The sequence below is a fragment of the Opisthocomus hoazin genome, chromosome 15 (genome assembly GCF_030867145.1).
Source record: "Opisthocomus hoazin isolate bOpiHoa1 chromosome 15, bOpiHoa1.hap1, whole genome shotgun sequence".
Taxonomy (NCBI): Eukaryota; Metazoa; Chordata; class Aves; order Opisthocomiformes; family Opisthocomidae; genus Opisthocomus; species Opisthocomus hoazin.
This window is the reverse complement of record NC_134428.1, coordinates 6,657,935-6,674,621: the sequence shown is the minus strand read 5'-3', so window position 1 is coordinate 6,674,621 and position 16,687 is coordinate 6,657,935. Positions and strand designations below refer to the sequence as shown.

The following is a 16,687-nucleotide window of genomic DNA, read 5'->3' as shown; positions in this document are numbered from 1 at the left end:
GAGTTCTTAATTGCTCTTTGACCTCTTGATGTGAAGACAAAGTTCAACAGCTTCTATTGCCACCTTAAAAGTGTGTTATGAAATGAGTGTGAAACACTTGGTTGCGTACTGTGATTTGTTATGTACAGTAGAGCTCTTGTTCTGTAATGTTAACCTTGTCCGCAGAACTGAAGTCAGTTAAGACTGCAGTGCGGTTCTGGGGTACTGGGGGATGTTGAATTTCCGAGTTTTCTGTCCTTGTTACCATGAAGTTAATTATTGGTTGTTTTTTCTCTTTCACCTATACATGAATAGTAGGCTGTGCTATCAAATGTTGCCTGTAAAATGGTTTGGTACTTCCCATCCTTCATTCACAGTGTTGTATTTTGAACCCTCCTACACCCTCCCTGAAATTATTTTCTCTGTTCTCCCATGGGAAAAAAAGTTCTATTGCATTTATTGCCACAGGATGTTGTGGGCTGCAGTATTTCTCCTGTGGATGGATTCCAGTCAAGAGATGAGTCTCTATCCTATTTGTGCAATGTTGTATCAAAAGAAGATGGATCTTTTAGCTTTCTTTCTCTGCCAAGTGGGAAATACACTGTGGTAAGTAGCTAGAAAGTTAATTGCTTGTTTATCCATTGGGTTGTTAACTTTCATTTTCTAAACCAGATCATAGAATCATAGAATGGTAAGGGTTGGAAGGGACCTTGAAGCTCATCTTGTTCCAGCCCCCCTGCCATGAGCAGGGACATCTTCCACTAGACCAGGTTGTTCAGAGCTCCATCCAACCTGGCCTTGAACACTTCCAGGGAGGGGGCAGCCACAGCTTCTCCGGGCAACCTGTTCCAGTGTTTCACCACCCTTATGGTGAAGAATTTCTTCCTAATATCTAATCTAAATTTGCCCTCTTTTAGTGTAAAGCCATTCCCCCTCGTCCTGTCATTACACACCCTTGTAAAAAGTCCCTCTCCATCCTTCCCGCAGGCCCCCTTCAAGGTACTGGAAGGCTGCTATAAGGTCACCCTGGAGCCTTCTCTTTTCCAGGCTGAACAGCCCCAACTCTCTTAGTCTATCCTCATAGGAGAGGTACTCCGCCATCTTCCTGGCCCTCCTCTGGACCTGCACCAACACATCCACATCCTTTCTATGTTGGGGGCCCCAGAGCTGGATGCAGTACACTCCAGGTGGGGTCTCATGAGAGCAGAGTAAAGGGGCAGAATCCCCTCCCTTGCCCTGCTGGCCACGCTTCTCTTGATGCAGCGCAGGATACGGTTGGCTTTCTGGGCTGCAAGCGCACATTGCCGGCTCATGTTGAGCTTCTCATCCACCAGTACCCCGAAGTCCTTCTCCTCAGGGTTGCTCTCGAGCTACTCTTCGCCCAGCTTGTGCTTGTGTTTGGGGTTGCTGCGACCCAGGTGTAGGACCTTGCACTTGGCCTTGTTGAACTTCATGCGGTTCACGCAGGCCCACCTCTCCAGCCTTTCCAGGTCCCTCTGAATGGCATCACTTCCCTCCAGCATGTCAACCACACCACACAGCTTGGTGTCGTCAGCAAACTTGCTGAGGGTGCACTCAGTCCCACTGTCCATGTCACCAACAAAGATATTAAACAGCACTGGCCCCAGTACTGACCCCTGAGGCACACCACTCGTCACTGGTCTCCACCTGGACATCGAGCCATTGACTGCAGCTCTTTGAGTGCATCCATTGAGCCTGTTCCTTATCCAACGAGTGGTCCATCTGTCAAGTCCGTGTCCTTCCAATTTAGAGACAAGGACATCGTGCAGGACAGTGTCGAATGCCTTGAACAGGTAGATGATGTCAGTTGCCCGCCCTTTGTCCACCAAGTCTGTAACCCCATCATAGAAGGCTACCATGTTGGTCAGGCACGATTTGCCCATGGTGAGGCCATGTTGGCTGTCCCCAGTCACCTCCTTGTTATCCATGTGCCTTAGCATGGCTTCGGGGAGGATCTGCTCCATCATCTTGCCAGGCACAGAGGTGAGACTGACTGGCCTATAGTTCCCCACATTTTCCTTTTTCCCCTTTTTAAAAATGGAGGTGATGTTGCCCCTTCTCCAGTTGGTGAGGACCTCCCCAGACTGCCACAACCTCTCAAATATGATGGAGAGTTTGGCAACTTCATCTGCCAGAACAGAAATAGCTGAAATATTTTGAATTGGGTGAAATAATTGGAATAGGAACCTCCAGCCAGAAGTATATGACAGTTAAGTAAGTTGCTGTGATAGGGCTCTATGGTGTGGTTTCTGGGGAAGGACTTATTTGCAAATCAGGCTCTGAATTAGCTGAATACATTCGCCAGTCACAGAACCACACCTAGAGGCTGCTGGGAGACTGAAAGTTTCAGTTGACTGCAGCCACCTCATGTCCTTTAAGTCCTCTGTTTTCTTTTTTTCCCATTCTCTTTATTATGTCAGGGTGGTGTGGGAGTATGGTTATCTGTGCACTGCCCAGAATGATTGCTCTGCATTCTCAGTCTGCATGATCTAGAAGTGGGATTAAAACTTCTCTCATTCCTTTAATCCTTCTATCGATCTTATAGTCTCCTATCTGTAAGTTCTTGCACATCCAACTACCTTTGCTGCATTCTGCATAGAGAGTTACTTTTCGGTCTGTTTGGATAATCTCATATGGTTTCTGTAGAACAGTCTTGAAATACTGCCTTTATTCATGTCTCCATCCCTCTGAGTTATTTTTTCCAGGAACTTTGCAGCCAATTCAGCCCTTCATATAGATGTCTGATGGTGATAAGGGCATAGAAAATGGTAAAGGAAAACCATTCTGTTGTCGTAGCTTCTTAGGAGTCAAAACAATGTGTCTTCTTTCAGATACCATTCTACAGGGGAGAGAGAATTACCTTTGACGTTGCTCCTTCTAGATTGGACTTCCTTGTAGAGCATGACAGTTTACAAATTGAGGTGAGGCATTCAGAGGAAGTAATCTTTTTGCACTATTCATTCCTGTAAGAGTATAACTGATTCTAGCAGAAAGTAGGTGTATTATGGAAAAACTTCTTTCTAAGGAGTTTGGAGACATTTGTTAGGCGTACATTCTTGCACAGCAGGTAAAAGACAATATCTGGCATAGTGCTATATTTCTACTCTTTGGTCCCTTTTGCTACAAAGAAACAAAACAGAGGGAAGCTGTCTACTGTGTTCACTTTCATGTGCATGTTGCAAACAGGCAATAATCTTTCAGGTTGCTTAAATTTACTCATTCAGATTGTCAAATCTCTGGAGAAGAGCCTGTAAGTTTGTATGGCTTGCAGAGTGCCTTGTGTAATGGCATTATGATCTGTGACTTGAGCCTTCTGAACGATACTGATGCAGGTAAATTGAGAATCTGTTGCTGTACTTAGGGGAACAATATACCTGGAGATTGATGTGTACTTTCATTGTGATTATCCTGGTAAATTTTTTTCCAAAATCTGGAAATAAATTTCCTTTATGTGTGTGTGGGGAGAACAGTCGGTGTTGATTGCTGTAGATGAGTGGTTGCTTTTACTGAGTAAAGAATAATGTTGACTTTCTTCCCATTTCAGCCTGTTTTCCATGTGATGGGTTTCTCTGTCACAGGCAGGGTGTTGAATGGTCCTGAAGGAGAAGGAGTTGCCGATGCCACTGTGACGTTGAACAATCAGATTAAAGGTATGCGGTGGTATTGATCTTTGTTGCTACAGGGAAGCCTATATTAAGCTTAAGTACAGGACTAGTGTATGAGATGGAATTCAGCCTTTGGGATAATACACTACTTCTGTTGCAATTTATTTGAAATATTAAACTGGTTTTCATGCAGTTGAGTAATACCCTATTTTCTGGCTTACATGAGAGTGTTAGGTGTTTGTTTGTTTGCTGTAGATAATTTCTTATATTTTCTTTCAACCATATGCCAAACTCTGCTTTGAAATACAGAAATGCAGGTTGGTCTAGTAAGAAAGCATAATACTGTTTCTTTGTTGTGCAATGTAAATTTAAAATAGCCTAAAGCAGCGTATGCCCCTTAGCTCTTTTGACACATAAGGATAGGCAGTCAAGGCATGCTCTGTTTTTAACTCATCTCTTTATTTGTTACAGTAAAAACAAAAGCTGATGGCTCTTTCCGTCTTGAGAACATAACAACAGGTACATACACAGTTCATGCCAGGAAAGAGCATCTCTTCTTTGATACCATTACAGTGAAGATTGCACCAAATACACCTCAGCTAGCAGATATCATTGCAACAGGGTAAGTACTGTTGTCATGACGGAAATGTAACTTGATATGCAGACAAGGTCTTGAAAATGGTTGGTCCTTTCCCGTGTCATGCCCAGACTCGCATACAGTTGTCAGGAGCTAAATACTGCTGGAGAAATTCAAGGTAAATAGCACAGCATGAGTGCAGGGTAATGTTTTGTCTATGGTATTTTGCTCAATACTTGTTAAGGCTTAGAGCACCCTCTTAATAACCTCTCCCGTGCAAATGAAGATGCTAAGACTTGGGTATATTGAGCAATTCTAGGACTGTATGTGAACCAAGAAAGGAACAGAGAGGCTGCCGCTCATGCTGCACTTCAGATAGCCTCCTTCTGTGCAAGAGTGGAGTTACATAACTGTCTAGCCCGGTGATGTACCAAACCTCTATATTTTATTACTTAACACTCTTAGGTCGTAATTGTCATATATATATTGTCATGTTTGTGATTCTTTGACTGCTGGGCATAAGCCTGTATAATGGCAACAGGATGATTTGGGGAGTGTAAGGCAGTGACGGGAGATACAGTGTGAGCTGAGGAAGACAGAAGGGGTGTGGTTCTCTGTCCAGGAACTTCTCCTAGAGGAGAAAATAGTGGTAACCTTCCAGCGAAGTGAAAACTAGGATTTTACTGAGGCGAATGGCAGCTAGCTCCTGCAGTCTTAGTTAGCTAATTATGAAAAAAACCCTGCATGCTGTTAAATGATCAGTTACATTTTTTACAGCCACTAAATACGTTGTAATGTTCAAGGTGTAAAGTAAAACTTACCAGCTTCTAATTTGTCATCTTGTCTTGTGTTTTCACAAACATAGGTGTGCTGGGGTTGTGTTCAGGTGAATTACCTGTTATATTTGAGGTCTTTGACACAAAACATTTCAAACCATTTAAAATCTGAGGAATGGCAATCCTAAGTTAATTGCCTGCATATCCAGAAAAAAAAAAATTAGAAAAACATAACAAAGGCTTGAAATGATTGAGATGTTGTGGGGAAAGAGTGAAGCAAGTTGCTTGCAAAGAAAAGCATAACATAATATCATAGTGACTTCGATGTAAAAGACCCCATTAATTCTACGTGAGTTTGCACTTACTATAAGCAAACACAGTGGAGTATCTCTTTGATATGAACACTCTTTCAGGAGAATATCACTCCAATTCATGTGTTAACACCTCAGCATAGTGAAATGTACTTCTTAAGGAAGTTTTAAAGCAAGTATTTTTTTTATGAGCTTTGTCAAATCAAGATATTTATTCTGATGTCTGGCTTTTATTTAACAGATTCAGTATGTGTGGCCGGATCTCAGTAACTCGTTTTCCTGACACAGTCAAACAGATTAGCAAATACAAGGTAACCATGATGCCTCAAGACAAGGACAAAGCATCACTGGTTACAACAGAAACTGACCCTCAAGGGGTGTTTTGTTTTAAGGCAAAATCGGGTACATACAATGTTCAGGTAAGAATGAGCATCCATTTCTTCATTGTACGACTGTCATGAAGTTTTAGAAGATTTTAAACATTGGATTTCTAAAATTTGGGAAGTTGACCTTAGATTTTCCTGGTCCTTTTCTTCTGTTTTCACTATTTAAACAATGATAGTTACTTCCTTTTTTTTTTCCTCCTTAATAGCTGAGATTCCCATGCTCCTTGTCCTTTACACTTGTTAAAAGGAGATCAGGCCATTGAGGTTGAAAGTTCTTATTTCTCTCTCCTCTTAGTTGTGATGTCCCTTAGATCACTTTGTAACTTAACATATTGTCCTATGAGTGAGATTTGTAATGTGTACCTTTCTCAGATGCCTAAGTGGTTCCTGAGATTATAGGTCACAGCAGAACCTGTAGCACAACCACCATGAATTTTGCGTTGTGAGAGATAATGCAGGCTGGAAGATAAGGAAGTGCATGGTTATAAGGCCTCTGACTGTCATTACAGATAATGAAATAGCCTTATAGAAGCAGCAGTACATCCTGAAGTGAAAATGACTCAGATTTTTGAAACTGAGCTATTTGGAGGATTTTTAGCTCAGTTTTATTGCAGTTGTTTGGATGCTTTTTAATACAGAATTTTGAAAAGTGTATTTGGGAGGCTGGTTTTGCTTTGCATGGGATTTACAGTAAGTTTCTATTTTCTCATTTTTGGTAAGTGGATAGAACTCAGCAGAGTGGGTATATTTGGACTGATGTTTAAAAGCTTGTGATGTATTGGTGCCATGTACTCTGCAGGTAGTCATTCCAGAGGCTGAGACCAGAGCAGGACTGGCTTTCAAACCCAAAATGTTCCCTGTAACTGTTACAGACAGACCAGTAATGGATGTGACCTTCTCTCAGTTTTTGGCATCTGTCTCAGGGAAGATCTCTTGTTTAGGTAAGCCAGTTTTGAAAGTGAAGTGGAAATGAGAACAGAGAACTTCAGGACTGAGTGTATGAATGAGTACTGCTTAGATCAAGACACTTGCTGTGGTTAGCCCCATGAGCAGATAAGTAAATTAACTTCCAGCACATAGGTGAAGCGTCTCTTTTTTTGGGAGACCTTACAGCCTAATAGTTTAAAGTAAAAGTTTGGAGTAAGGTTGTGTATCTATTTTTAATCCTTGCTAGGAATAAGCAAATACTGCTTCCTCAGGAAGGAATTCTGACCTGTTTGGCTTCCTCAGACGATGAGTAGGTTCTGGAATGAAATGCTCCTGGCTAACACTAGGGATACTGTACATGAATCAGAAGTACTGAAGGCAAAAAAGACATTAAAAAAAAAAAAGTGGTGCATGTAAAAACCTGTAGGATAGAGGCTCAGGCTGTTGACAGAGGCTTGCAGTCTCCTGTTTCATAAGCTTTTTTGTCTTTATTTTAGTCTAAGGTCCTCTCTCCTTCTATTTTCCATGATTACCCACTGATTTCAGCAGATGGTAACTGGAGCTTGACTTTTGTCATTTTCACCTCTTCCTTTTTCCTCTCTGAATCCTCTCTGCACTTGACGTTCTGTCTTTCAGGTGTTTTCTGGGCCCTGTAGTCTCTGTAGAGCGAGGTGGATCTGGGGATTTAATGCTGGCCTTTAGCTGTTACTTGACATTAGATAAAAGAATATGATTAACAGACTTGAACTTCCTGAGGAATGCAAAAAAAAGCACTAGTAAACATGTGTTTAAGGAATAAAAGTTTTAATTGGAAATGTTCTCTACTGGAAGAGAGCAATCATTTGAATCTTAATACACATGAAGCTTGCTTGGAGTGGGGGTTTTGGAGGCAAAGCTGGCAAGACAGAATGCAGTCTCGTTTTCTGCTGTCTTTTCTGCACAGATGCTTGTGGTGATCTGATGGTGACATTACAGTCTGTGAGCCGCCAGGGTGAAAAACGCAACCTACAGCTCTCTGGAAACATGGATGCAGTGGCCTTCACATTTGAAAATGTGCTACCTGGCAAATACAAAGGTAGGATGATGGGGAACTGCTTAAAGTGTTACCTTAGTAGCTAAATTTGTGACTTCAGCTGTATACTCCTGTTCTTATGGATACTCTTTACAGCATGCCCAACATGGAACTAGTTCTGAAACTTGAGAGAATCTGGAAAAATGCTATGTAACAGTGCATCAAGTTTTCTTAATCTTGTATGTTTACCCCTGTTGTCAGCTTACAGGTAACTGCTCCCCTACGTTTTAGGGTCTACGTGGCTGGTGTGAGGAAGAAGGGCCTTACCATGAACTGACTCATCCCGAGGCTAAGAACAGGGGCACACCCTAGTTCTTCTGCTTCCAGGGTACCTCTCCTAAGAGCAATACGTGTTTTGGCCAGTCTGCCTTGGTCTGCTATGAAAAGAAATTGTTTTGCAGGGAAAGGTGTAGAAGGAGTATATACATGTTGGTCTTTTTATACATGAGTCAGAACATCATCTTGCCAGGTGAAACTGGAGTTAGCTTCTGATGTTCTCTAGGCTTCTTTGACTATCACAGTGGTAGTGCACATTGCAGAAGTTCCCAGGGTGGCCAGACTTCATTATTCCTTTTTATAATGGCTTTTCTGTTATGAGATGTGCTGGATTCCTGGTGATGCTGCAGTGCTGTGAGCCAGGTCTGTTCCTACAGTAATTGTATATCTGTCTTTGAAGATTATTGTCAGGCAAGTTAGAGCGATACAAGCTTTTAATACCGTAAAGCCTGCCCTTATTCACAGTTTTACATTACTAAAATGCTTTGTGTGGTGTGTCTTCCAGTAAGCATTGTACATGATGACTGGTGCTGGAAGAATAAGTCTTTGGAGTTGGAAGTCATGGAGGAAGATGTTTTGGGAGTAGAATTCAGGCAGACTGGATATATGCTGAGGTGTTCTCTTTCTCATGCAATTACACTGGTACGTAGGTAACAAATGTCCTTGTATTTTTTTTTTATGAACTTGTATGGGTAGGTTGGATTATGTTTGGAATCAAGGCTTTCTCATGTCTCTAGGGAGTCATATAGCACAGCAACATTGATGTTTAGAGCTTTGAGATTTGTCTCCCCAATTTGGTAAAATGGTCTTGTGTTGTTACCTGCTATAAAAGAGAAGCATTAATGTGTCTATAGGCAAATAGTGTTTTCATTTTGTTGTTTTATAGTTACTAATAGTGAATTGTGTTGTGGCTTCACAGGAATTTTATCAGGATGGAAATGGACCAGAGAATGTTGGTGTTTATAACTTATCCAAAGGAGTTAATAGATTCTGTCTTTCAAAGCCAGGTAACAGCTCTAAAACACTAGTTTAAAAAACGAGAAAGAATCAGTCAACTAATACTACTGGGAATTAAAAAAAAAACCACACCCCCAAAATAAACAAAAAACCAAACTGTCGTGGTTTCCGAGGTTTGAGAGGCATTATTTACATCTGCATATAAATGCTTTATTCTAAGTTTTTAGAATTCTGCTACTATTTAGTCCTTCACCTAAATATAGATTCCAAAAGTAAAATAATTTTTTTTGACTCAGTGAAGGGCTTTGATCATTGATGAGTGAAGAGTATGTGAAAATAATCTTGTTCATGTGGGTTCTTTTTGTCACATTAGAATGTGACTGACAAATATAAGATTAATTTCAATACAGTATTCTTGAGAGATAACTGTTAAAAGTACCACAGGGTTATCTATAACAGGAAAAAAGAATGTCTTTAAATTACTTTTTTTTTTTTTTCTCCTTTTAATGTCTTAGAGCTAATTTTCTGTTATGGCGCCTTAGCAAAACAGTAACAAATATGTTTGGTTTTGATTCAGTTTTCAGCTTTGAACATTTCATCCTTAGAGCCAGTGGTCTCATTCACAATACAATAATACAGTGGTTCTATAGTCAAAGGCTGTCAGCTATGGGACCATAATAGGTTACTTCTGAGCTTGTTTGGTTTGTTGTGTTTGTAATTATGTTTATCTGTAGTGATGCCTAATTGTGTTTTATATCAGTGCACATTAGATACGCTGCACAGCTTCCAATAGTGATCTATGACTGGAGAGAGGTGAATTAATTTACAAATTTCTATGTGAAAGGCAGTAGATGTATAGTCAAATTTTGTAATTGTTTCTGTACCTCAGGTCTCATGTAGTCTTCAGAGTTCAGCCAACACAGTAAGCCTGAATTTTTTTCAGCGGATCATTCTTTATCTTAATGTTTACAGGTGTATATGAAGTTACCCCACGTTCCTGCCACCAGTTTGAACATGAGTATTACACTTATGACACGTAAGAACAAAAGCTGGTTTTGATCTTATGCCTATCAGTATGCTTTTATAAAGCTTCCTTCTGCTGCAGCGTTCTTTCAGCAGTTCATGGTGTGTTGCTGTGACTGCCTCTAACCAATAGAGGGAAGCTTATCAATGTGTATCAGAACATGTGTATCAGGTGTGTTCTCTTGCCCTTTCTAGTCTTAAAATAATCAAGTAATGATAGGCTTTAAAGATGGTTTTGCTACTTTAAATGGATATTTTTGCCAGCCTTCTGTTTAATGTTGGTTTTGCTTTGTAACAGAGCAGAGATATTTCAGTGAAAACTGTTGGTCACTTGTGAGACTTGAAATGCAAAAGATAGGATAGCAGGTTTACTAGGAGGCATATACCACTGTTGCACGTCCCTAGTGCCATGACTCTGTGGTGATTTGATTCTGCTCATCCCAGTTTTTGCAAGCTGAAAAAATCATCACCCTAAGCACAAGTAAGCAGTGCTGGTCTTCCTAACTCAACCATGTTTTATTAGTTATTTATAGGTTATGGTCTGGCAATGTGCTTAATGGCTCTTTGCTTCCAAAAAGAGGATTTCTGCTCCCAGACTACTTCTAATTCATTAACGTGGCAGAAAATGAACTCACTATTAAAATCTGATTCTTTTCTGCCGTGTTAGTGAATTAAAAGTAGTTCAAAGAGACATGTGCTAACCATGAGGCCAGCACAAAGCAAGTGAATGGATAGAAGCAGAAACCCTTTTTTGGCAGCAAAGCATCATTAGACTTGGGGCATCTTGGTGAACTATGCCTAATATGACAAACTTTTGAGTGTCCTTCTGCTGTGTGTAAAGGGATTATACATATAAAATCAATCAAAGCAGCTTTAGCTTGAGAGGAAGCAGAAGGCACAAAGGACAGAATTGATTTGGCCAGCGTCATGCCGTGGTTTGGAATTCAGAGCTGGAAAATGCTCCCTTTCCAATACGCTATCATCTCAGCACTACAGCTTTGCTGTGTTATTTGTATATTGTCTTTTATAAAGCACTTCAAACTTAGGAATGGGAGTACAAACTCGACTAAATAAGATTTGGTTATTTAATTTAGGAGGGGGACCTTGAATTCATCTATTTGTTACTTTGATTTACAGGTCCTCTCCTAGTATACTGACGCTCACTGCAGTTCGACACCATGTCCTTGGCACGATTGTAACAGAAAAACTGATGGATGTGACTGTTACCATTAAGTAAGAACAAAGAAATCTTGGGGCTATAAAAAGAGAAAGAAAGGGACATTGTTCTCATAAAGTTTTACTCTGGTTTTAATACCGCAGTGGCTGCTTTGTAAGAGGATGGCATCCAACTCTAGACTGCAAGAGCTTTTTGTGCTAAACTGTGCTTTGAGTTCTTAATAGATGGATAAGTAATTCCCAGCCTTCATTTTGAGCATTGTCATATCTTTTTGATATAGCCCCTTTCTGTTCGTCTGTCATCATAAAAAGGAGTGATTTTTTGAGTTTCTATACACTTCAGTGAACAGAAATTTCAGAATTCAGAGGGTATTGTTTCAGCTTAGGTTTGAGGTCTTTAGAACTGGCATCTATTTTTTTCCTTTTTTGTTTCCTCAGGATGAGAATCTGATGCTTTAGAGCATTAGTACTGATATGAAGAAGGTTATAAAAGGAAAACCATGCAAAGTGATTACACACTAATGCGCCAATTTATCTTTAGTTGAACAGACAGCTCACTAGGGAGCACTGATTTGTGAACAGCTTTAATTGTATGAGGTGCCAGATCTGCCTGGAAGTGTCTGATAATGGCGAGCGCCTTTTTAACGCTCTGCTGATGTCCATTTGTTCTTGACTATGGGCTCTTAAACTTTTTGAGAGCCGAAAACATCTTTTCAGAGAACAAACTACCTTCAGAGCGTTGCCTTGAGTTCACTGAGTTTAATGAATGTATAACTGCAACTACTGGGCAACTACAGCAGCTGGAAAAGGAACATTGAAACAACAGAGAGCTACTAGGATTTTAAAAATGACTTAGTGAGGAGGTGAATATTATACCAGCCTTCTAGGCTGGCTGGGTTTTTTGAGACTATTGGCAAGTGCTTTGAAGGCAGCTCAGTTGCCGCAGACCATCTCTGTGTGAGCCTGCCTGAAGCTTTTCAGCCGAAGTCCAACTTGTGAAATGCCATCAACATAAAAGGAACAGTTCTGGATTTAAAAGCAAGACAGTTGTTTTTAAAAGTTAGTGCTTGTGTACCAGATCCATAGTGGTGACCTGTTAACTTTCAGTTAATAATAAAAAAAAACCCAGCCCAACCAAAAGTAAAGCTGATTCTTAACAATTTTTGATGATGGCTTGTTATGTTTGAAAAGTGAGACTGTAGTTATTTATTATTAATATCATGAGACTATATGTGCGTCTGGACAGATATTTAATAGGTTTTAAGACAAAAAAAAAAGATACATTTTTGTATTGTTTCTGGACTGCAAACAAGGAATTTAAAGCCTTGATGAAACAGTGTGATATAGCAATAATATCTGTATCTCTTAAAAAAGACAAAATAGAATGTAGGTGAGGACTGAAGCAGGAGACAGAACTATCCTGATATCTGAAGTGGTTGTAGGAAAAGTAATTGCGATCATTTCAGTTCACTCCTCATAGAGAATTCTGCAGTGTTCTGTGGCAGTTTTTCAGACTATTGTAGAAGAGACAGAAGATAAGATAAAAGGATGGTTAGAGACTAGAAGAAATTGCTAGGAAAGAGAGGATGTAAGATGAGGGAAAGTGAAATGAGATGCGTTGTTCTGAGCTGATTTAAAGAACTTGGTTAAACTTATCTAGCAATCTGTTCAGTGGACAGTGACAAGATAGCTGCATAGTGCAAATGTATAGGGCAGACAGGTTAGAGCTCAGAGCCTTTCCTGGGAATTGCCAGCTATTGGAAGTATTTATTTGTGATAGAAGTTATTTTCTCCTTGTATACTCTACTCCTGAAAGGTAGGTTCTGAGGGAAAGTTCCTAGTACTGAAAAAAAGTGAACTTATGAGACTTTTTGTTCATTTTGTGTAACTCATCCTTTCTGTATTAAGCTTGCTGTCAAGTTAGAATTCCAGCCTTTTTCTTTTAGTTTAGGGCGTTGTTAAAGGTACTCTTGCAAATCGGTCCTTTGGCATAAGAATTTACTACTCCTTATGGCTTGTCAGTGCTTCTGTGGGAGGTTACTGCCCCTGCAGCAGAGCTGGTGTCTGGTAGTTGGTGCAAAATCAAGACGCTCTACTTACCAACACCTAAGCTAAGCTAAGATCCTGGACTCTGCAAAGTGGTTGAGATGTAGGCGTGTGACACTGATTCTGCAGCGGGATGCTGAGGCACAGCACAGCGGAGGAGGAGGTACCCGGTCCGTAACTTCTTGAATGGTTATAGCATGATGGAGCAGAATTTGTGAGAGGCGCAAGTAGTTCCTTTCCTGCTAGGCCAGGTAGGTTACCTGTAGTCCCTATGAACGAGCCTTTCTAGAAGTAACTGATTGATATGGAGGTTAAATTTTTTTAGTTATGCTTGGAATAAATAGCAGAATTAAAAAGGAATATATTAAAAAAAAATAAATCCTGGGACTTGTCTACTGTGGTATGAAGGCAGTAATTAACAGTTATAACAAACTCTTATCCCTCCATGTGAAAGGAGATGATTTTGTTTTCTCCTCCATGTTTTCAGGTCATCTGTTGACAGTGAACCTGCCTTAGTTTTAGGGCCCCTGAAATCTGTACAGGAGTTACGTAGGGAGCATCAGCTGGCAGAAATTGAGACCCGCCGACAGGAGAGAGAAAAAAAAGGTCAAGAGGAGGAAGGAACAAAGCCACCAGTGCAAGAAATGGTGGAGGAACTCCAAGGACCGTTCTTATATGAATTTTCATACTGGGCAAGGTAATACCAAGCTCCAATGGACAAGGTGTATTCTTTGTACTACCATCTGATGTTTCCACCAAACAGGATAATGATATATTCTATATAGGAGGGAGCTGCTGTATGGGTACCTGTGTCTGTTCTGGCTGACTGTCAGCTAAGTGGAAGCTAGTACCACATAATATGAGTTTTGCTTAGATTATTGTTGATACTTTTTCCTTGGGGTATTTAGATGGATTTTTGGGTCAATATTCAGTACTCTGTTCTATGTGAGAGCTACTGTTCCGTTTTCTTCTAATTGTATCTTATTTGTGTTTTACAGGTCTGGAGAGAAAATTACTGTGACACCTTCATCAAAAGAGCTGCTTTTCTACCCACCTTATGTGGAAACAGTTGTTGGTGGAGGTAAATATAAATAAAATCTAATTTGAAGGGAGTAGATTTGTAGGGCAGAAATGTATCCTTATAGATGAACATACGAATAGCTCTTCAAAGATAGTGTTAGGAGAGTTTCAGTTGCAGCTGTTTCTTTGGGCTAACTTCACTCTGGAATTTGGAATTGTGGGTATTTGGTAGAGGATGCAAGTAGAGTTTTTATCAGCAGAATATGCTTCCACGTGCTGAAAGACCACCTGGAACAAGAGGAAGGACTAGATTTCTGGGTATCCCTCAGGAAGTTTGCTGATGACACAAAACTGGAAGGGGTGGTGGATACACCAGAAGGCTGTGCTGCCATTCAGCGTGACCTGGACAGGCTGGAGGGTTGGGTGGAGAGGAACGTGATAAAGTTCAGCAAGGGCAAGTGCAAGGTCCTGCACTTGGGGAGGAATAACCCCATGCACCAGTACAGGCTGGGGCTGACCTGCTGGAAAGCAACTCTGCGGAGAGGAACATGGGTGTTCTGGTGTATGACAAGTTGACCGTGAGCAGTGTGCCCTTGTTGCCAAGAAGGCCAATGGTATTCTGGGGTGTATTCAGAAGAGTGTGGCCAGAAGAGTGTGGCCAGCAGGTCGAGGGAGGTTCTCCTCCCACTCTACTCTGCCCTAGTGAGGCCCCGTCTGGAGTACTCTGTCCAGTTCTGAGCTTCCCGGTTCAAGAAAGACGAGGAACTACTAGAGAGAGTCCAGCGGAGGGCTACAAAGATGATGAGGGGACTGGAGCATCTCTACTATGAGGAAAGGCTGAGGGAGCTGGGCTTGTTCAGCCTGAAGAAGAGAAGGCTGTGAGGGGACCTTATAAATGCTTACAAATATCTGAAGGGTGGGTGTCAGGAGGATGGAGCCAAACTCTTTGTAGTGGTGCCCAGTGACAGGACAAGGGGCAATCAGCACAAACTGAAGCAGAGGAAGTTCCGTCTGAACATGAGGAAGAACTTCTTCCCTCTGAGGGTGACGGAGCACTGGAACAGGCTGCCCAGGGAGGTTGTGGAGTCTCCTTCTCTGGAGATAGTCAAGACCTGCCTGGACAAGGTCCTGTGCAGCCTGCTGTAGGTGACCCTGCTTCGGCAGGAGGGTTGGACTAGATGACCCACACAGGTCCCTTCCAAACCCTACCATTCTGTGATTCTGTATTACACCAGTATCTCTGAATTGTTCATATTACACTTGTCTAGAAAAATAGTTGTGCAAAAGCAATGTTTGTATTTTGAGTTTGTTACCAAATTAAAGTTTCTGTTAAATTGTCTTTGTAGTAAATTACAATAATAAAAATATTCACAAAAAATAAACTTCAAAATTGTCAGGGTTGTCATCAATCAGGTGATGCTACTTGTTAAGTCAGTGTCCATCTTGCCCTCGGGTTTCTAAGTGGGCATTACTTTCTTTGAAATCACTAGAAAATGTTAGGTACCCCTTTTTATGTGCCTCTTTGTTGTGCACAGTATAAATACATTAGGGGGGAGGGGAAGAAAATTTTCCTTATGTCATTAAACATGCCATATACTAACCTGAATTTGATCTCAAAAAATTTTGTCAAAGCTCAGTTTAATATCAGCTAGAAGGGAATATTGTTGGAATCTTCTCCATGTGGCTGCAGTATGTATAACCTAATGAATCCTCAAATAACTTAGCAAATCCAGAATGTTTGTTTTGGAGATGTGCTTATAGCTTTGGAACTTAGTTATTGATTTTGGAAATGTTCAGATGTTTTAAGATGTGTTGAGAGGCCATACAGTTGCGTGAGCTGATCTCTTAATCTAAGGTAACAGAACAGCAGCTGATCACTTTGGAAGTGGTTAAACTCTTGCTGTAAGACAGAATGGTGAATGTATTTTTGACTTTGTTTGTCTTAAATCTCCTTTGCAATAACCCAAGAGAGTTGTCCTGGAAAGCTGATAGAGATTCGTGGAAAAGCAGGCTTATTTCTGGAAGGGCGAATTCATCCTGAACTGGAAGGTGTTGAGATTGTCATCAGTGAAAAGGGAGCAACTTCCCCGCTCATCACAATTTTCACCGATAACAAAGGTGCTTACAGGTAATTAACAGATTTGTTTGGATCTTTTGGATTCTTTAGTTAAAGTGCAATGGTGACTTGATAACATGTGTGTGATATCCAAGTTCTTTTTTTTTAAAATGAGTTCCTCTTTCCTTTTATTTGAAGTGTTGGGCCACTCCACAGTGACTTAGAATATACAGTTACTGCTCAGAAAGAAGGGTTTGTTTTGACTGCAGTAGAAGGAACTGTTGCGGACTTCAAAGCGTTTGCTCTTGCTGGGGTGACGTTTGAGGTAATGTTGTAAACACTTTGGGTTCTGAATGAACAGCGTGTGCACTTAGAGCTAGGTGGGAAAAAAAGTTAACCAACCTGTCCCAGCAAAACACGAATGGGTGGCGGATTTGGGGTTGATTTTGTCATGGGGAAACAAATCTCAGTGGATGGGC

The 16,687-nt window shown here is 40.9% G+C and overlaps 1 protein-coding gene across 1 annotated transcript in view; it reads left to right on the top strand.

The window, feature by feature from the left end:
* LOC104331015 (BOS complex subunit NOMO1) overlaps positions 1 to 16,687 on the top strand; it is a 34,487-nt gene that overhangs the window by 7,073 nt on the left and 10,727 nt on the right. The window contains exons 8-22 of the mRNA XM_075436962.1: positions 448 to 585; positions 2,832 to 2,921; positions 3,545 to 3,650; positions 4,077 to 4,227; positions 5,511 to 5,688; positions 6,455 to 6,596; positions 7,526 to 7,657; positions 8,436 to 8,572; positions 8,850 to 8,937; positions 9,860 to 9,923; positions 11,048 to 11,143; positions 13,620 to 13,829; positions 14,131 to 14,213; positions 16,121 to 16,280; positions 16,407 to 16,533. Of these exons, the coding sequence (XP_075293077.1) occupies positions 448 to 585; positions 2,832 to 2,921; positions 3,545 to 3,650; positions 4,077 to 4,227; positions 5,511 to 5,688; positions 6,455 to 6,596; positions 7,526 to 7,657; positions 8,436 to 8,572; positions 8,850 to 8,937; positions 9,860 to 9,923; positions 11,048 to 11,143; positions 13,620 to 13,829; positions 14,131 to 14,213; positions 16,121 to 16,280; positions 16,407 to 16,533 (1,902 nt within the window). The remainder of the gene's footprint in view (positions 1 to 447; positions 586 to 2,831; positions 2,922 to 3,544; positions 3,651 to 4,076; positions 4,228 to 5,510; positions 5,689 to 6,454; positions 6,597 to 7,525; positions 7,658 to 8,435; positions 8,573 to 8,849; positions 8,938 to 9,859; positions 9,924 to 11,047; positions 11,144 to 13,619; positions 13,830 to 14,130; positions 14,214 to 16,120; positions 16,281 to 16,406; positions 16,534 to 16,687) is intronic.